At 39.6% G+C, this 21,736-nt stretch overlaps 1 protein-coding gene across 1 annotated transcript in view; it reads left to right on the top strand.

The window, feature by feature from the left end:
- Window positions 1-21,736, top strand: part of AATF (apoptosis antagonizing transcription factor) — a 92,129-nt gene that overhangs the window by 28,630 nt on the left and 41,763 nt on the right. Inside the window, exons 5-8 of the mRNA XM_032498307.1 lie at window positions 5,116-5,230; window positions 6,424-6,628; window positions 7,149-7,313; window positions 8,669-8,752. Of these exons, the coding sequence (XP_032354198.1) occupies window positions 5,116-5,230; window positions 6,424-6,628; window positions 7,149-7,313; window positions 8,669-8,752 (569 nt within the window). The remainder of the gene's footprint in view (window positions 1-5,115; window positions 5,231-6,423; window positions 6,629-7,148; window positions 7,314-8,668; window positions 8,753-21,736) is intronic.

Below are 21,736 nucleotides of genomic sequence, written 5' to 3'. Positions count from 1 at the left end.
AGCATTTAAAAATCTGCAAAATACCTTAATTTATAAAAACATGTATTCTTTTTCACTTTAATTCTGCAAGATAAACAGGCCAAGGATTATAGATGAGACAGCTGAGACTCAAAGAGATTGAACTGGTCCACTCAGTGTAAGATGACTAGTTAGTGATACTGTCAGTTGGAATACAGGGCTCCTGACCCTTAGTAAAGTGCTCTTTCCATTTACTCTCTGCTTGGGAAATTAGTCCTAAAGCCGCTGCCCATATGCTTAGGTTGAATCTTGGTAATAAGGTGAGGCATGTGTCCTTCTTAATCTCCTCGTAAGAGAAAGGCCCCTGGAAATGGACCACGTAGGGCAAAATAAACATATATATCCTTGACAGTCTCCATTTGTTCTGTGGCCACATGCCAGGAGGGAGAGAAGAAAGTACCTGCATCTCTGCTGCTTCTCTAAACTTTTAACTCCGACAGTAATTGGGAGAAAAATTAGAAACTGTTGATTCCATACTCTTTATTATTCATAGGGTCGAACAAATAGAATTCATCCCTATATAAATGATAAAGAGGGGATTTTGTTTTGGATTGGTTTGTTTTTTGGCTGGGTAGAGTTCCCTCTGGGATTTGAGCCTCCAGGAGAGAGTCTTTCCTTGCTCTTGTCAGGCGGAGGCCTGCCGTGTCCAGCAGAGGATTCCCCCTTGTCTTTCCAGGTTTCACATGAAATTCGCTAGAAGGAAATGTGGCCCTAATGTTGCAAAGAAATGAGAATTGGATTCTGCCTTCTAAATCTCTTTACAGGAGGTTGTCCGTGTGTTGGCCACTGATGACTTTACTTTGATAAACATTTTTTTTTTTTTTGGTGGTTAGAAGCACAGAATTGCAGATTTCATCTCTGGTGGGTCTCTTGACACTTTGATGCATGGTGGTGCTATCCCCGAATGGAGCTTAAATACTTCAGGGCTACTTTCTGACTGGGTGAAGGGGTGTATAAAATGAGAACATATGAGAGAGTATTAACAGAAAGGCACACTTTGATTTACTGATATTGGCTCTCTGCTTTCTTGTTGGATTGATATGCTGTCTAATATATCTGCAATGGATTTTTTTTAAACTGACTTGAACAAAATAAAAGGGCTTGTATAGCTACTTGAAAGTGGCCCTTAAAAGTAGTAGTCTTTTTGTTGGATGTTTTCACAATTCTTGGTTATGTTACGTGTGAGAGTCAAATTATGACTTGCGTGTTGGGGACAAGCAGCTATAAACATTATCTACTGCTTTGCAGCTTCTTCCCTGCATGGCCCTTGATTTCATAGTTTAGATCATGGGCACATGGTACCTAGAGGAAGTAAGGGACAGGCCGCTTGCTTTTCCTGTTCTTTGAAATTTTTTATTGTGGTGAAAAGACACGTAACGTAAAATTTACGATCCTAACTGTTTCTTAATGTACAGTTCAGTAGTGTTACGTGTGCTCACATTGTTGCACAACCAGTCTCCAGAACTTTTTCATTTTGCCAAACTAAAGCTCTATGCCCGTTAAACAACAACTCTCCATTTCCCTCTCTCCCAGCCCTTGGCACCCACCATTCTGCTTTCTGTTTCTATAAATTTGACTATTCTAGGTGCCTCATATAAGTGGAAGGAATTATCCTTTTGTGACTGGCGTATTTCACTCAGCATCATGTCCTCAAGGTTCATCCCTGCTGTAGCATGTGTCAGAATTCCTTCCCTTTTTAAGGCTGAATAATAGTCTGTTTTTTAAGTGTTGTTTTTGAAGATAGAAGGATTGTAGAGAGTTTTTTTCTGGGCAGAGGGTAGAGCTCAGTGGTAGAGCACATGCCTAGCATGCACGAGGTCCTGGGTTCAATCCCCAGTACATCCATTAAAATAAGTATATAAATAAATAAACTTAATTACCTCCCCCTCCAAAACAAAACTAAACAAAACAATTTTTTACTGTATAGAGATAGACTGAGGTAGTAGCATTATTATTATTTTGGTCTTAAGGACTTTTTAAAGTGTTTTTTAAAATTGTGGTAAAATAGGTATGACGTAACATTTACCATTTTAACTGTTTTTAAGTGTACACTTCAGTATCAAGTACATTCACATTGCTATGCATCTGTCACCACTGGCCATTTATAAAATTTTTCATCATCTGAAACCAAAACTCTGTTTCCATTAAACAGTAAGTCCCCCTTCTCACCTCTCCCCAGTCCTCGGTAACCACTCTTCTGTTTTCTGTTTCTGTGAATTTGACTATTTTTAAGGTACCCCATAGACGTGTAACCACACAGTATCTGTCCTTTTGCAACTGGCTTATTCCATGTAGCCTAGTATTTTCAAAGTTTAGTCTTGGGAATGTTGAAGACTGCTTTCCAAATGCAAAATTGATTTGTGGTTTCACTTTGGAGAATGGGGGCTCTCTTAAGGTGTAGCCATTTCTAGAAAAGGAGGGCAAAACAATGGTTCATGCTTATGTAGAATTCGGATGGGATGAGATTTTTGCTTTTCATGGGCTACCTTGCAAATGTTAGTGTCTATTTTGTTTTCTTAAAGTTCTTGCTATAACATACTTTCAGAACTTTAGCGATTATGGGATGTCTGTAATCCTCAGCTCTTTTTGCATATAATCATTTGTGGTAACCTAATATTTGTAGTTGTGATTTATAGTCTTTGCTCTCCTCATTCATTTAAAAATTTCCCATATGTATATATACATAATGTTGCATTGTTCCACTTACACACTTAGTACATTTATACTTTAAAATAATTCTTGCCTTAAAATTCTTACATCTTTATTCTTTTTCCTTCTTACCTACTTTTCATCTTGTTTATATGTAATCCATTTCTCCCAAACTGACAGAAGAATAATTCTGTATAACTTTTCTCTTCTTCATGAGAATAACTTTTTAATCTTTATGTTTGGTGGAAAGTTTTGTTTGTTTTCGTTAAGATTCAGAGCAACAGTTTGAGAATCTTGTTTTGGAACACAAGGCATTTTGGATTTTTTTCAGGTCATATTGAAATATTGCAGGTCCTCCCATGTGGCGTGGATATGCACTGATTATAAAAGGATTAGAATGTGGAATTTAGACAAGATGTGATTAAGCATCTTATATTACTTTTAAAGAAGGAAGTTGTATTTATATAGTTTTATATAGGAGTTATTGGAAGAATACAGAGTAGCTGGGTCATTGAGTTCCTTCTGACCAATCTAAGGAGGCTTTCTCAGGTCAGCTCTTAGCCTTACATCACATCGATACAGAATGCTATAATATGGTATGTTTGGAGAACTTGTCTAAGTCATGTGTCATTGTCCCATTGATGAAATAGGATGGGATGTAAAACTGGAAGCTACTCATGCTGGGCAAGATAGAAGTGGAAAAGACAGATTGAGATTCATGAAAGTCACTTAAACTGAAGTTTGTGTGGGCTGAAGTTAGTCTAGAACATAAAATAAAAATGAAAAGAGGGTGGATGGTATAGCTCAATTGGTACAGTGCATGCTTAGCATGCATGAGGTCGTGGGTTCAATCCCTAGTACCTCCATTAAGTAAATAAATAAACCTAATTGCCTCCCCCCTCAAAAAAAAAAAAGAAAAATGAAAGTAGGGGTGCTTGTGAGGATTATAGTTTCTTGAGGGAAAGAAGGAAGGCGTGCTTGAAGCATGGCCAGAGATAAGTGGACAGCTGTTGGTGACAGTAAGTATGGAAAACACAGGATTTAGCAACTGATTGAATACATAGAATAAGGGCCCCAGAATGTCAGTGATCGCCTATTAAAGCACATCAGAGACAAGAGAATCAGACAAAGAAGTATTAGGTAGGAAGAAAAAAGTTCTGTTTCTGACATGGTATGTTTGAAGGAGTGATGGAGTGTCCCTGTGAAGATTTTCTTGGCAGTTGCTGGATGTGAAGGTTTGATTCTGATGAGAGACATCTGAGTGCTGTCAAAACATAACTAGTAATTATCAGTGTCTAGCTAGCCCCTTTAGTAGGATTATGCTGATAAGGAAGGTAAGAGTTCGGTTCTCAGAGGGCCAGTTTTTGTTCTGAAAGTTCTTGGCTATAGACTTTATACTTAATCCTGACCAGCTTTATTACAAGTGCAGCCTGTTGGCTTTGAGAAGAATCAGATGAGAACATGTCTGCGATGTGCAGATTTTTAATACACAGTTCAGTGCAGTGCGCCCTCCTCTGCATCCTTGGGTTCCGCATCCACAGATTCAGCCAACTTTGGATAAAAAAAAAATTTGGAAACAAAAAATGCCAGAAAGTTCCAAAAGGCAAAACTTGAATTTGCAGCACTTTAGCAACTATTTACAAGGTATTTACAATGTATTTACAATTACTTACATAACATTTACATTGTGTTATGTAAATCTAGAGATGATTTAAAGTATACAGGAGTATATGTGTAGGTTGTATGCAAAGAGTGGGCCCTTTTATATAAGGGACTTGTGCATCTGTGAATTTTGGTATCCTGGTGGGGGGGGGTCCTATAACCAATCCCCTGTGGATACTCAGGGACGAATGTCTGCAAACCGTACGTCATTAACTTGAATTTCCATTCGTGAACAGCAACTTCCCATGAGGACATGTGTTGACAGATTGAATGAATGAGGTGGCAGCTCACACCGGAGGCAAAGGAGATCTCCTTGGGGAGGGTGGTGGTGGTGGTGGTAGGAAACCCCAGAACTAAATTGTACTCTTCAAGAAAGAGAAGGAATTGCTTAAGGAGTTGATTGATAAAGGGATGATCCAAGAGGTCAGCGGGTAACCTATAGAAAAACCCCTGAGAGACTTAACACCAAGGGAAAAAGATGACTGGTTATGACGACAGGCAGGGAAGAAGTTTGTCAAACTTACTAAATTTACGAACTCACAATTTATTGCAGAGAATTTCGAAGTACCTTACACATATTACCTTACTTGTCCTCACAACAACCCTATGAGGTGTAGGCACTGTTATCATTTCCTTTCAGGAATTCTGTCTTTCAGAGAGTCCTTGGTCCCTGCGTACCCTGTGCCTGCCCCCTCGGCCAGGACTGCTCAGAAGTCATAAGTTCTAGCATCGCCTACTTGGAGAACTGGAGGTAATTAATTGTTCCATCTGTGCTTCATTTCCCAGGTCACAAGGCACTTAAAGCACTGTTGAGGTCGTTGGTGGATCTTCAGGAAGAGTTGCTTTTCCAGTACCCAGACACTAGATACCTGGTAGAGGGGACAAAGCCCAGAGCAGACAGGTAAGAGGGAATGGAACTATATAATTGCTTCTTTTCTTTTCATTTGAATAGTTTCCCATGATTTATGAAAAAGAAAGCCAAGTCCTTTCCAGACGGATCTCAGACTTAATGTTAGTGAAATAGAAAGAGCCTCTTGCATTTACCTGGTGGCCAGGATGGCACATAAATTGGGAATTAGGTTTTGGATTTTTATGCATAGTTGTGCCCAATTCTTTTGGGGAGCTTCTGCAGAAAATTTGCCTTCTTTTTAGATCTAGTGAAATTATAGATGAAAGCACATTTTTAATATTAACGCTTAATTAATGTTTAGGAAGCACTTTGTGCCCATGCATGGACTTGCTAGTCACAGCTGACTTTGCAGCAAGGGAAGAAGCAATTATTTTGAGGAGAGGAAGAATTTCCAAAAGCAGCAGAATAAATCTTTTTCCTTCCCGAATTTATCACATTTGATGAAGGTTCTCCCCTGCCTCTCCCCTTTGTTTGAGTCTGCTGCGCGTGGTACCTGCCTGCTGTTTTCCTTTGGGCTTCTCTGCTCCATTTCTTTCTACTGGATTAGTTGGAAGGACCAAAAAAAGGAGCTCACGGGTAGTCAGCACAGCCTGCGCCTTGGGGTCAGGAGTCCGGAGAGCGCGGCCGGCTCTGGCAGCTGCCAGCGGCGGTGCTTTGTCACGAGAGTGAGGGGGCTGCAGTCTGGCTCGGGTGCTGTCGCCTGCCCCTTTGCGCTTTCTTCGCCTTCTGCTTCTTTTCATTGCGTTTGACTAATATCATTCAGCTTTCCCAAACAGTTGGTCACAGGGAGATGTATTTCCCTTATTGATCTGGGGATTAAGGTCATAAAACTATGATGATGTGTTTAATTTTTAAAGGCCCTCCTGTAACAGTATTGGCCTGGTTCATATGCATTTCTAATAAAGTTTTTAACCAGCTCATTTATCTTTACAGTTTGCTTGCCTTTTAAAAAATATTTTGAAACCGGTTATTTTTACATTTGTTTGAAAAGTTAACACGAGTTTTTCTTTGACCTCATGAACATTCTTTTCCAACAACAAGAAAGAAAACCGTCCTCACATCTGCGGCGCTAGGATGTAGGCAGCACAGGGAAGGCCTGCGGACGCGGGGCTGCATGTGAGCCCGGGTCCTTGTCTCGGTAGCGTCTACTGACCGTGGACTTGGTATTCTTACTGGTTTTCCAGTGAGGAGGAGATTCCCAGCGAGGACGAGGAGCTCGTGGAAGAGAAGAAGCAGCAGCAAAGGAGGGCCCCAGCAAAGAGGAAGCTGGAGACCGAGGACTACCCCAGCTTCATGGCGAAGCGCTTTGCCGACTTCACCGTCTACAGGAACCGCACACTCCAGAAGTGGCATGATAAGACGAAGCTGGCTTCTGGAAAACTGGGGAAGGCAAGTGTGCGTGTGCGTTTGCGTGCGTGTGTGTGCAGCCTAAAGCGGTGTAGGAAGTTGGAACTTCAGCTCATTTATGTGGCTGATTCCTCGATGTAATAGTAATCAGTCATTTCTGTAGAAAGATTTACTGTACTCCTACCGTTGGGGTTTGTACCATTCAGACATGGGATTTTAACTTTATGAGAAAGGGTATTTTATTCTAGAAATCGTGGCCTTGTAAGTGTTCAAGTGTTGGAAATACAAAATACTTTGAAGAGATGGATTTTTAAACGATTACTATTAAAGGAACAGAAGTTAATCTCTGGGTATTGGAAAGTAGTATGACCTGCTAAAGACTAATTTTTTTACTTTTTCTGACGACAGTTACAGTCATTCACAGACTCAGTCTTAAACAGAAAGTCCCCTCTGAAAGGAGGATTGTTTGTTTCTCTGCTGACACAGAAAGATAGAGAAACCAACGTAACTGCCTTCAGCAGAGACTTTCTGCATTATCTGATACTGGTTAATGTTGTTGCAGGGTTTTGGTGCCTTTGAACGCTCAATCTTGACTCAGATTGATCATATTCTGATGGACAAGGAAAGATTACTTCGAAGGACACAGACCAAACGCTCTGTCTACCGAGTTCTTGGCAAACCTGAACCGGCAGCACAGCCTGTCCCGGAGAATTTGCCAGGACAGCCGGTAAGAACTCTGTGATGCACGGTGATTATGGGGAGCAGTTTCTGTGAGGCTAATTAACTGAAAAATCTGATCACCTACTTATGGGCAATTGTTCTTGGTATAAGGAGTTAGTGAAAGAAAGGGGAAAAAGCACTACTTTACTAGATTGAGAAACTGAGAATATGTGGGAGGAGAAAGTTTTGTTTTTTTTTTTTTTAATGGAGCTATTATTAACTTGTGTGTAATCTTCTCTTAATTTTGAGCTTGATATGAGTCCGGTAATGGAAGCATTTGTAATCTAGCTTTTAAGATTCAGTTTTGAAGCTGCTTCTTTAGAGATGCCAGTATTGAAGCAAGTGTGTACTTTAGGCTTTCCTTCAGATGTTTAGATACTCCAGAAAAGGATCTAAAATTGCACTAGTCAGATTCTTTTGTCTAAAGGAAACTCTTTTATTTATAGTAAAAATATGTACTTAATAATTTTTTTAAGTTCAGAGGAATTTAAAATGAAAAGTGAAACTCCCCCAGTCTGAAAATTCCATTCCTCAGACTTAACCAATGTTGATAGTTGTAACAAGCTTTCAGATATTTCTGTTTATTTTATATATGTATACACACATATAATACATAAACATATATAAAAGTGTGGTTGTCTTTTTGTAACTAAATGAGATGCATGTATATGTGTCTGTATAAATATAGAAAGTTTTATAAACTATGTATAAAATCTTACAACTTTAAATCATCCTAGGTACTTTTCCCTATCATTCCATGGAGATCTCCCTCATTTTTCCTAATGACTAGAGTGTTCTGTTGTATGGCTGTGTACTATAGTTTATTTAAACAGTGGATAAATTTATGCTGTGCCTAGTTTTAGAAACAGTGCTGCAGGAAACATCCCTGAGCATTTGTATTTTTGTATTTGTGTGAAATATGGATAGATTTCTCAAAGTGGAAATGTTACATCAAAGAGAATATGCATTTTAAGTCCTGATGGATGTTGTCAGATTGCTTCCAAAAGGCTGCATGACTTCCTAGTCTCACCAACTGTGTTTTCCAATATTGAATATAGTCAGTTTTAGAGGTGAAAAATGGTATCATCTCACTTTATTTTGCATGTATTTAATTTGATTGACATTAAATTTATTTTTATGTAATTATTGACTGTGGTTCTTTGTCCATCAAGTGACTATTAATGTTTTTGTCCATTTTGGGGGGGGGTCCATTTTTCAATTGCATTTTGTTCTTTAATTTTAAGAGCTCTTTATATCTTAAGGAAAACAGTGCTTTGACTGTTACACACATTATTTATAGTAGCTACGTTACTTTGGTAACCTTATTGGGATTCACTTTCTCCTTTCTTCTCATTGATATAGGAGATCCTTCCTCAAGCCCCTGCCAATGCCCACCTGAAGGACTTGGATGAAGAAATCTTTGATGATGATGACTTTTACCACCAGGTATGATTTTTACACTCTTTTCTTTTGTTGCAAAACAAATTTTATCATTTTAAAACAGCTGATAGAATTCTGTGACCAAAAAGTAGCTTTCTTTGGAAGGACAGAGTCAGACAGAACTCCTATGTTCAGAATTGACTTACTGTGTAGTGCTGGATCTATTGCTTTGCTTTTGTGTTATATTGTTATATTTTTCCTTTTGAAATGAAAATGGCTGCAGCTACTTTGTTGGTTTTTGCAGAGTGTAAATTATTTTTAAAACAGTTTCAACTTCTTTGCATCAGGTGGTTTATTCCCTCTCAGCTGCTTTTGTTGAAGTTAATGAAGGGTTTTTTTGTTAGCTATTTGGTTTCTTGTCCTATTGCTATTAGATAAGGACATGGAGCTAATGAGCTGGGATCCCAGAGTTCTTGAATTGCACTTCTAGTTCTATTAAGTCTCTTGTCTTATAATTTTTTTGTGTATGTGTGCCTGTTCAAACCAGTTAAGTATGTATTAAAATTGTCTGCTACTCTTGGTTATAATAATAGTGTAGTGCTTTGAAGACGGAAAGAATTGATGGAAGTTGAAATGTGGTCCAGTTTTCAATATCTCTTCACAAACATCCCTCAGTTCTTTCCCTAACACTATTATCTGCTGTCATGCTGCTCTTTTTGATGATGGTGGTGACTTAAAGTAGACTCAACACTGGGGCTATCCTAAAGAACTAAAATAATTTCCTGTAATCTTGGGTCTCTTGAAAAGTCATACTTCTTAATGACGTGCTTTAGGATGTGCCTTTTCCAGCTCTGGAAAGTCGAGAGCAATTGTTCAGCAGCAATATACCAGTTTTTGTTGAGCCATTATTTATCAAGATAATTTCTGTCTCTGCTGAATTTTTAGTGTGTTAACTTTTGCCAAAGAATTTGCAAATGCTTGTTGAAGGTTTAGCCGTGATGGTTGTACAATCTAGAATATGTAATACAAAGGGAGGAACTTAGGAAAATTACACTGTAAAGTCAGTAGAACAAGTGATTCTGTACTGAAGATGCCTCTGACTTTGCCCTAAAAAAAAGAGACTTTTTATTAATCTTGCTATTCTTTCCATAATCTTCAGTAGAATTATTGCTGTGAGTCTTAAAAGTAATGATGAGAGGGTAGGAAGGAGGATCAGTGTGGCCTCAGGTGTTCCTGGTCAGAGGTCCTGATTCTTTTTTCCTTTTTTTTTTTTTTTTTTCTCTTATGTCTATTTGTCAGAAGAGCAGGGAACTCTATTTGTTCTGGAGTGTCTAAAGGAAGTACCTGATACGGGATATTAATGCTGTGTGATTGTGTGAGATCATGGGAGACAATCAAAAATGTTCCAGTCTTCATTAATTGAAGTGTACATTGTTTGATGGAAAGTGCATCATAAATTAAATAGGCTTAATAAAAATAAACTGAAATTACTGGGGAGCAGTTGTTTCCACTGGCAATCCTTAGTCTGAAAGATTTTTTTTCTTCTTTTTTTTGGTCTGGAGGTCTGCTTAAAAAAGAAATAGCATTACTTGATTGGCCCTTCATCCCAATTAATAATTTTAACTTCGATAAATTCTGATTTCAGTTATGACTAGTCACATCTTAGCTTTTCCCCTTGCTGGTTAATTGGGGTGCTGGGGTTAATCTAAATTAAAACTTAAACTAATAGAGGTCAGCAAGGCAGCTGAAACACCTGAGTGAAACAAATGGGGCTGCCAGGCGCAACTTTATCTTGGCTGTTTCCCAAGAGGGAAGTGGCAGCAAATTGGAGTTGTTTCAGCCTTCTGTAAAGGTGAATGATGGGTGACACTTGTTAATGTACAGCATCTCCGGAAGCATTCCAGATTGCTTTGCTGCCGTACCAACTGCTGCCATCCATGCACAGTCGGTAGGAACTGGACCAGTTGCCAACATCTGGCAGCACAGCAAGGAATGGGTGCAAGTCTTGAAACCCCGCAGATTCTAAATATGGTGCTTAGAACTGTGCAGGCTTTAATCACTTACCACTCTTTGGCAGCAGGCTACGACAGCTTATCCTAGCCTCGTACATCACATCCCGACATCTGCTGAGCCGCAAGGCAGCTGCACATTCATTTTCTTTTCTTGCCTTTTCTCTTTGCCTCCTATTCCTCTTCTTCCCACTTTCCCCCCACCGCCTCCCTTCAGTTTTCCTCTCCCTCCCCAGTATGCTTCTTGGGAGAGATGATCTGTAAAGATTACTGCTTCATTGTGTGCAAGTAATTGTGGTGATGCCAGGCCCTTGACAGACACAACGTAGCACCTGTTCTGCTGACCTGGTTAATTTCTTCTGTTGAGTGGGATTTGCCCGAGATTGGAGCTGAAGCCAATTCAATGATAAGGCTAGAGAAAACGGCTGTATGTTTTCTGTCACCTCCCAATTAAATTGGCTTCATAAAGTGCTTTCCTTTATTTGTCAGGGTAGTAAGCCTGAGCTAAGTGTTGTATTCAGAAGTGGTACAATGTATTACAATGGGCCTGTGAGTTTTCATTTGTGTTTTTCTTTGTGGTCATATGGAAGAGCTGGGTGGTGAATATAATACATTTTGCCTTTTTTTTTTTTTTAAACCATACTTGAAGCCAGACTCTTTGGGTCCATGTTTTGTAAGGAAGAGATTATAGCCACATTGAATTTTAATGTTTCATTGTAAGGGTTTAAAGGCTTACTTGGTTAATTCAGGTGTCTTGGGACTGTGTAAATGCCCTAAGCACTGAGAACGGTGCTCGGGGTCAGAACACCCAGTACGCACATACTCATCTCTTTGTTTCATAATGGGCCTTAAGTTACTACAGCTTTAAAAATATGTTTGTATTATTTAGTAAAGATACCTGTACATATGTATGTGTCTGTGTGTATATAAACACATACATAGAGGGGGGCACTGAAGAGTATCAGATGTCATGAGTAATCATTATCATTTTTGAGCTGCAAAAACCTCACAAGAAACTGAGCCCCTGAGACGTTGTTACTGCCTGCAAGTCATAGTAAATGGCAACACTAGTACTTGATCTCAAGAACTTCTTAGGCCAAGCCCTGTTCTTCCCACACCTTTATTTCTTAAATATTTCATTTATGAGCCATAAAGGCATCACTGTAGTATTACAGTTTTCAGTTTGTAAATAAATAAGCTTCATTTTCTTAGAACCAGAAGAAATATTATGTGTGTTAGAAAGTAATTTTTTTCCTTAGAAGGCAAATGATTTATTGAACTCCTGTTTCTTAACAATTCTAATGAAAAAATTAGCCTGATAGTTGTGCTACTGGCTTGTTTGGAAACTGGAGTTGCTGAGATCCTTCAGTGTGCCCAGCGGTGGTGATTTAGGAGAGAAAGTGTCACCTGCTGCAGGCAGTGCCGAGTCTCACTCCTCATGGAATTAGTTTGCTTTTTGGCTTATTTCTTGTCACAGCTCATCCCTAGAGACAGTTGCATACATGAAGGTTGCATACAACGTGCAAATGACCACGAAGGGCGAGCCATTCAGAAATGTTTCTAGTACCTGATTTTTCATTTTCATCACCCTGTTTCCTACTTTTTAACATTAAATGCTTTTAAGATGTGTTGTCTGTATCACCATTTAAAATTTTTGTTTGTTTTGTTTTGCTTTTTTAAACAATCAGTTGCACTTTGACTTGATAAGCCTGGGTTCTCAAAGGATTGGCAGAAGACTAACATTTACTGAACACTAGATACATGCCAGCTCCTGGACTGAGTACATAGGTACTTGACACCACTTTTATTTAATCCTCACAAGATCGCCATATTGAGATATGACTGCACTTAGCAATAAACTATATAAAGTGACTAGTTTTATTCTTGTCATATCCCGGACCTCAGACTAGTTTCTTGTCACCTTATGAGGCATTTTGTTCTGAAAAGACTAATTGAGCTTAGATATTGACAGATCGATACCTGGATTTCTGAGGGTTCATTAGGATTTTGTATGTTGCTTCTAGCTCTGTTTAGTTTTGATCTGGTTTGTCCTGTCACTTTGTATTTAACCAGGAGTGTCTAGAGAAAGGCATAATAGGTTCTGTTCTTTTGATGACCGCTTTGATGGGTTAAATTTCTCCTTTCATTTGCCATCAGGACATGTCTATAACTGACCTTGCCACATGCTGGATTTTTGTATCTAAGACATTTGATAATACCATAAATAAGTAATTACTAATTCGGTGAACTATTAAAAGTCAATAATGTTAAGAAATAGAGAAGAGGCAAGCTTTCTGACAAGATGGTTTACCTTAATTAAACTGGTGAGTGATTACTATGGACAGCCTGATGTGGGTAGCTTTAATTGTATGCATTTAGAGCTTAGTGTGAATAACAGATGTGTGAAGCCATCCCTACGGTTAATGGCAGTACAGGATTCTTGTTGGCCTGTATCTTTCCAGTGGTTCAGTTGATGGCTAATAACATGCTTTAAAGTTTGATTTGAACCTGCTCCTTTTAACTTGTTGTTGAAAAAGAGATACCTTCTGTTCAGAGCAGTATTTCATTTTTAGATTTACTTTGAAGTGCTGCCGTTGAGGTGTGGATAGTGTTTCTTAAAAGTCTGATGAAACTTACTACATATAGACCTTTATGGTGATTTTTTTAGAGAGAATATCTAAGTGAAATACATAAATTTGAAAATTGAAATTACGGTTGAAGATATATCAGAGAGTTAATCAATTAGGTTCTTAAGACATGGTAAAGGCATTAAAAAAAAACCCCAAACAAACCCCATACCAGTATCAGTATCCAGTTAAACCCCAGCTTTAATAATTACAAGGTTATTTTTTGACCATGAGTCAGAGAATTTGATTGCAGTACACCTTAGTTTCTGTGCTGCCGTTGTCTGTCTGTCAGTGTTTAGACCCAAATACAGCATCGATGTTGGCGTTTGATGGCTGGTGTGGGCTTACTATTGTGGTGGCTGCATGGAACAGGAGGCCATAAGCCACATTTTAAATGCAGGGTCCAGAAATTTCATCAAACAGCAGCATCAAGGGAAGGCACACACGACTGGCCCTCATTTCTTTTGGTTTCCTTGCTTTAAAACACACCAGAGCGTGACTTCAGTACTACTGCTTTGTTGAGACAAAGGTAAAACCTCAGAGCAAAGCCTAAAACTGTACATTTGATGGAGTCAGTTAGGAAAGAGATAAGAATTGGTCTAGAACTATTGAAGAAACTTTTCAAACATGAGTGGAAATGGCCTTTTCAGTACTATCAATAAGCTCAGTGTCAGCCGCATGAGTGTAAATTAAACACAGGAGTCCAGCGGTATGTTAGTAGACACTAGTGAAGACTGGTGTTTTGGGAATGGGGAACACTACCTGTTCCATTGAAGTGGGCATGATGTCATCTTGTTCAGTTTATTCAGCTCCTTTAAAGTAAATGGTAGGGACAGTGACTTAGCATAGAAAGGGGAAATTAATAAGCAGCTTAAAAAACGTATGTGTATTGTAGATCTAGAATAGAACATGATTCCTTTGAAATTAGATAGCATCTTTGAAAATCATCAAGTCCAAACTGCCTTTTTTATAGACTAGAGCCTAGAGGAAGTAAGTGACTTGTATAGAATCACCTCACTTTAGACATTGAAACCCAAGTGTTCTTGCTTCTGGTTTGATTTTCTTTCTAGCATATTATGCCGCCTTTCGATCTGACACACTTAAAAATCCATTTTAGAGCTTCCTTTTCAGACTTGTATCTATTTAGAAAATTGAAGATCCAGTGTATCTGTTTGTACTCTTTGACAGTTCACGTGTATCACTTTTGTGCAGTTACGAACTTTGTTCAATTACCAATTGTAACACCAGATGCTAGCTTTATAAAGACGAATTAAGACAATCCCTGCCTAGGGAGTTTGTATCATCTAATAAGAGCAAATTTCTCCTCAATTTTGTACAGTCACATAGCTAACATCCTATTCAGTGGTGAAAGACTGAAAGCTTTCTCCCTAAAATTAGGAATAAGGCAAGGATGTCCACTCTTGTCACTAGCATTCAACATTGTACTTGAGATTCTAGCAGGGCAGTTAGACAAGATAAAGAAATAAAAGGCATCCAAATTGGAAAAGAAGAAATAAAATTCTCACTTGTAGATGACATGATTCTATACGTAGACAATCCCAAAGAAGCCACCAAAATACTAATCAATCTAATAAACGAATTCAGCATAATTGTAGGATACAAGATGAACAGCACAAAAATCAGTTGTGCTTCTATACACCAGCAGTGAGCAATCTGAGGAGGAAATTTTTAAAACTTCCATTTATAATAGCATCCAAGAGAATAAAATAACAGAATAAATTTAACCAAGGAGGTGAAAGACTTGTATGTGGAAAGCTATAAACATTGCTGGACAAAATTTTAAAAGACCTAAATAAATGAAAAGCTATCCCATGTTTATGGATTGGAAGACTTAATACTGTTAGTAAAACAGTGCTCCTCTAATTGATCTGCAGATTCAACACAGTCTTTATCAAGATCCCAGCTGCCTTTGCAGAAATTGATGAGCTGATCCTAAAATTCATATGGAAATGCCAAGAACCCAGGCTAGCCAAAACAATCTTGAAAAAGATCAAAGTTGGAGGACTCATCCTTCCTAATTTCAAAACTTACCACAAAGCTGCAGTAATCAAGATGTTGTACTGGTGTAAGGTTAGGCATATAGATCAATAGAGTACAATTGAGAGTCCAGAAATAAACCTTTACATTTATGGTCAATTGATTTTTGACAGGGGTGCCAATACAACTCAATGGGGAGAGAAGTCTTTTCAACAGATAATGCTAGGATATCTGGCTATCCACATGGAGAAGAATGAAGTCAGAGCCTTCCCTCATACCTACACAAAAATTAACTCAAAATGGATCATATACCTAAATAAAAGAACTAAAGCTGTAAAACTTTTAGAAGAAAATATAGGAGTAAATCTTCATGACCTTTGGTTAGGAAATAGTTTCTTAAATATGACAACAAAAGCACAAATGATAAAATAAAAAATAAATTGGACTTCATTGAAATAGAAAACTTTGAGCTGCAAAATATACCATCAGGGAAGTGAAAAGACCCACAGAATGGGAGAAAATATTTGTAAATCATGTATCTGATAAGGGACTGGTATCTAAAATATATAAATAACTCTTAAACTCAATTTTAAAAAAATGCTAAAAAATGGCAAATTACCTGAATAAACATTTCTCCAAAGAAGATATTTAAATGACCTGTAAGGAAAAGATGCTCACCAGCATTAGTCTTTAGGGAAATGCAAGTCAGTACCACAGTGAGTACTACTTTTTGCCACTACGATGGCTATAATCAATAAAGAGAAATAGTAAGTTTGGGGAGGATATAGAGAATTTGGAACCCTTGTCCATTGCTGGTGGAAATATAAATTGATGCTCCTTCTATGGAAGCAATGTGGTAGTTCTTCAAAACATTAAACATAGAGTTACCATATGACCCTGCAATTCTACTCTTGTGTGTATACCCAAAAGAAATGAAAGCATATGTCCACACAAAAACTTGTACATGAACATTTGTAGCATTATTCATAATAGCCACAAAGGAAAAACCCAAATGGCCCTCAAGTGATAAATGGATAAATAAAATGTGGTATATCCATGCAGTAGAATATTATTCAGCCATAAAGAAGGTGAAGTACTGATACTTGCTACAACATGGATAAACCTTGAAAACGTCATGCTAAGTTAAATGAAAGAAGTGATTCACAAAAGACCGTGTGTTATATGATTTATGAAATGTTCAGAACAGGCACATTTATAGAGACAGAAAAGTGGACTGTTGGTTGCTTAGGGCTGGGATGTTGGGGGTAAAATAGGGAGTAACGAGTTTCTTTTGGGAGTGATGAAAATATTCTAAAATTGATTGTGGTGGTGGTTACACAACTCTCTGAATATACAAAACCATTGAATGGTACAATTTAAATTGATGAATTGTATGGTATGTGAGTTATATCTGAATAAAGCTTTTTTTTTTTTAAGAAGAGAGTGACATACTAGGTTAAATGTTGCAGACAGATGAAGTGAGATAAAGAGTGAGAATTGACCATTTGTTTCAGCAATGTGGAAGGGATTGGCGACCTTAACAAAAACTGTTTTGGTAGAGTGATGAAGTGGATTCAAGAGAGAATGGAGGGAGAACAGTTGGAGACAGTGAGTGTAGACAGTCTTGAGCTTTGCTCTAAAGGGGAGAAATGGGGCAATAGCTGGAACAGGGTGTGGAGGATCAGGAAAGAGTTTTTTGTTTCGGTGGGGTTTTTTTTGGCCATTTAAAAAAAAAATTTGTGTTTAAATTTGATTTTTTTAAAACATTTTTTTATTGAGTAATAGTTACTTTACAATGTTGTGTCAAATTCTAGTATAGAGCACAATTTTTCAGTCATACATGAACATGTATATATTCATTGTCACATTTGTTTTTGCTATGAGCCACCACAAGATCTTGTATATTTTTCCCTGTGCTATACAGTATAATCTTGTTTATCTATTCTGCTTTTTAAAATTCCAGTCTGTCCCTTCCCACCCCCTGCCCTCTTGGCAACCACAAGTTTGTATTCTATGTCTATGAGTCTGTTTCTGTTTTGTATTTATGTTTTGTTTGTTTGTTTTAGATTCCTCATATAAGCGATCTCATGTGGTATTTTTCTTTCTCTTTCTGGCTTACTTCACTTAGAATGACATTCTCCAGGAACATCCATGTTGCTGCAAATGGCATTATGTTGTCGGTTTTTGTGGCTGAATAGTATTTCATCATATAAATATACCACATCTTCCTTATTCAGTCATCTGTTGATGGACATCTAGGCTGCTTCCATGTCTTGGCTATTGTAAATAGTGCTGCTATGAACATTGGGGTGCAGGTGTCATTTTGAAGTAGGGTTCCTTATTGATAAATGCCCAGGAGTGGGATTCCTAGGTCATATGGTAAGTCTGTTCCTAATCTTTTGAGGAATCTCCATACTGTTTTCCACAGTGGCTTTCCTTGCTTCCCTCTCCCACTCTTACTGATTTAGATGTCTTCTTTTACAGTTTTGTGTTTATTCTTTTTGTAAGTCATGGCATTTATCTCCTTTCCAGTTATGAGTTTCTCATTTTTGTAGTATTCTGTTTCTTTTCTATTTGGAGTAGACCTGTGAATATTTCTTTTAGCATGGGTTTAGTGTTGCAAAACTCTTTTAGTTTTTGCTTGTCTGTGAAGTTCTTTATCTCTCCTCTTCTAAAGGATAGCCTTCCTGGGTAGAGTATCCTAGGCTGCATCTTTTTTTTCATTCAGGACTTTGAATATATCTTGCCACTCCCTTCTGGCCTGTAGTGTTTGTGTAGAGAAATCAGCTGAGAGCCTTATGGGGGTTCCCTTGTAACTCACTCTTTGTTTTTCTCTTGCTGCCTTTAGGATCATTTCTTTATCCTTGACTCTGGCCATCTTGATTATGATGTCTTGGTGTGGGTCTGTTTGGGTTCTTCCTGTTTGGGACCCTCTGAGCCTCCTGTACTTGGATATCTGATTCCTTTAGGTTTGGGAAGTTTTCAGTCATGATTTCTTCAAATACCTTTCAATCCCCTTTGTTCTTTCTTCCCCTTCTGGAACCCCTGTTATGTGTAGATTGGCACGCTTTATATTATCCCATAGGTCCCTTATATTGTTTTCATTGTTTTTTATTTGTTTTTCTCTCAGCTGTTCTGACTGGGTGCTTTCTGTTATCCTGTCTTCTAGGTCACTTATTCGTTCCTCTGCATTATCTAGCTAGCTTTGTACAGCCTTTAGGTCAGCTCTCATCTCAGCAAGTGAGTTTACTAATCCTACTTGGTTCTTCTTTATAGCTTCTATTTCATTTTTGACAAATTTTATATCTAAACACTATTTCTTTTAGTTCCTTCAGTACTTTGATCAGTCCTTTTTTGAAATCTTGATCTGGTAGGCCATCAATGTCTATTTCCTTGATCGTGCTTTCAGGGGATTTCTCTTGATCTTTTAATTGGGAGTGGTTCCTCTGCTTCTTCGTATTGCTCATATTCTCTCTGGCACTGTGGCTTAAGGAGTATCAGTTATCTAGTTCTCTTGGAGACGGTGTGCTCTTAATGATTTTACCGAGAGGTCTTTGTGTCTTCGCCCTGTTTTGTGAACTCAGCTTGCTGTTTCCAGAGGCTCTCTGTTGGTGCCCTCAGTCTGTGCTGCTCCTAGTGGCTGTCGGCTAACAGATCGTGCCCCCTCCTAACACTGGGTCAGGAGCTGAGCTCTTACCCGGTGGGTGGGCGGGTCACTCCCACTCCTGATGCCGCAGTCAGATGCTGTGCTGGGGAGCAGGTGGGCAGATTGTGCCCTCTCCCAGCACCGTGGTCAGGTGCTGCATTCCTGCCAGGAAGGAGGGTGGCCACCCGCCCTCTCCTGTCGCGGTCACTCCACTGCTCTGTGCAGCTGCTGGCTCCGCCTGGGGTGGGTCAGCGCCCTGAAGGTGGCTCAGGGAAGACCAGGGAACAGCCCTGCCCCTGCTCCGTGCCAAATCTCAGATCCTTGTGCCAAATCTCAGATCCTTGTTTGTCTTGGCGGCAGGAGTTCTCTGAGGTGCCAGGGCGAAAGATAGTATCTGCCTCAGGCTGTAAACAAGTCTCAGTCCTGCCTAGGAGGTTGCTGAGCCCCCAGGTGTGGATTCAGGTCTCAGCCCCGCCCCCCCCCGGGGGGCTGCACACAGGAGGAGGTGGTGGCTGTGGCTGCGCCCCGCCCCGCCTCTCTTCTCTCGAGATGTGCCAGTAATAGCGGCGCAGGTCTGAGGAGACAAAGGCTACAGTGCCCCTATCCCCAGGGCACACCAGCCATGTTGCTTTGCTTTTTTTCACAATTTATGGGGGACCGAGTTATTCTACTCTGTATCCCCTCCCAGCAACGGCAGGCAGCACCCTGCAGTCCCCCGGGGCTGCCTCAGTGCAGCCACCCCAGTCCTCCACCCGGCTCCGGCGGCCTGTCCCAGACCCAGCTGCCGGCTTGCATCTCGGGCTGAGTGTTGTGGGAACCCTTTGTGGCTGTTTAACTCAGTTCTGTCGGTCAAGGGGTGCTCGGGGCAGATCTGAGCCTCAGAGGCTCCCCTTCTGTCCTGCTGCACTCTCTGTTGGGGGGGGGGGGAACGCAGCAAACAAGCACCAAACCTCCTTTGCCACTCCCTCCTCCCAGGATCGATCCCGCACTGTTTTGCTTTTTCTTCTTTCTTTTTCCCTTTTCTCCTACCAGATTTTTGGCGTCTTTGTCTTTCAAAGAGGGCGATGTTCTGTCAGAGTTTGGCAGGTGCTCTGGTTGGCTGAGTAGGTCCATAGATGTGAGTTTTGGTGTATTTGTGGGAGAGGGTTAGCTACAAGCGTCCTTCTACCCCACCATCTTTTTTGTTTTGTTTTAAGATAGATGTACTTCGTATGCTGTTTGTGTCCTGATGGAAATGATCTAGTAGAGAGGGGGAAATGCACGTTTCAGGAATGAGGTGAGAATTTGCTGGTGAGGATGCAGGTAGAGAGGGGTTGGTCTGATGGACAGTTCATCCATGGTGTTGGAGGAAAAGCGCAGTAGATGGGTACTCTTGCAAGTAAATATAGGGTGGGAGCATGTGGAAGTTCTCATCTGAGTGCAGGGCTGGAGGTTTGGGGAAAGAGAAGGTGTGGCAAAGTCACCTAATAGAGTGGGAGAGTGAGTGATGCGGAAACTAGTGAAATTGTCCAGTAGCCCGAAGACTCACGTAAGGTTAGCGGTGATGATCTTAAAACCAGTGAGACCAGTCACTCATCTTGTCTTTCTCTCTGGCCAGTTCAGCCACATGGACGCATCTCCCGAGATTTAACATGGTTTGGGGTTTTGCCAAGGCAGTACAGGTACATAATCCCTTATCTGCAATTCTAAAATTTAAAAAATTCTGAAAACTCGTAGTATTCTGTTTGTTTTGGTAAATTTGGCAAAACATTGTGGTGGCAACATCTGATCTGAGTGGTCATGAAGTTATATAAAACCTGAGTGGTCATGAAGTTATATAAAAACCTGTACGGCTTTTTTTATCCTGCTGAGTGGAAATGTTATGTATTTTGCTGCAGGAATATTAATATGGTTGACTTTGGGGTGCTGCCCTGGTCTCCACTGGGGCATTTATGGTATACACTGTATTACTTTCCAGAACTTCTAAAAATTCTGAATTCCAAGACACATCAATCCCCAAGAGATTGTGACTCTGTATGACAAAGGGGCGGCATGCGAGGGAGTTGAGGCTGTTTAGCAGGAGTGATTATCCTCGTGGACTGTGAATCACATCCACCTGTGTAAGGGGAGAAGCGCACATGTGAGGAGAGGAGCAGGGATGCTGAAAAGGTAGTAGGATCAATGGGTTATTGATCCTGGTGGGGCTGAAGAATTATTGGAGTCTGCATGCTAGAGGGAGAACCCTGGAAAGAGGTTGAGGTTTGTTTCAGCTGGGCTTTTAATCCTTAAAGGACGTAATTACAGAATACAAGTTAGTACTACTTTTTTGGTTTCTTACTTGTGAATCCTTTTTAGTAAAATCTTCTCTAGTTCTGAATGATTTTCTCTATTCTTTCAATACAAATGATATATTGTGCAGTGCCATTAGAAGAAACATTGCCAAAGAATGCCCAGAAACGGTCAGTGATTGAACTGGTGTCCCAAAGGATACACAACCCCTCTCCTCACCTTCTTTGTACCTACAAAAAATAGACACGTGCACACACACCCCAGGGCATCTGTCTGGTGACCAAGGAACAGAATACTGGAAATGGGGGCTGTTGGAAATCCTAAACTATAGCACTTCTGTTCATTGTTACTTTTGGTATTGATTAGGAAGAATGGTTTAATACAGTCAGTTAGTCCTTGTAATACTCTTTTTATTTGCAGGAAAAAGAAAAGCAAATTGGCAAGAAGTTCTTTAGCAGTCGAATCGCCTGTCACACTCTGTCTTCACACATCAGAGCCTAAT

Source organism: Camelus ferus, chromosome 16 (assembly GCF_009834535.1).
Source record: "Camelus ferus isolate YT-003-E chromosome 16, BCGSAC_Cfer_1.0, whole genome shotgun sequence".
In the NCBI taxonomy this organism is placed as follows: Eukaryota; Metazoa; Chordata; class Mammalia; order Artiodactyla; family Camelidae; genus Camelus; species Camelus ferus.
Note: the sequence above shows the minus strand (reverse complement) of the source record. Positions and strands in the feature narration are given on the sequence as shown.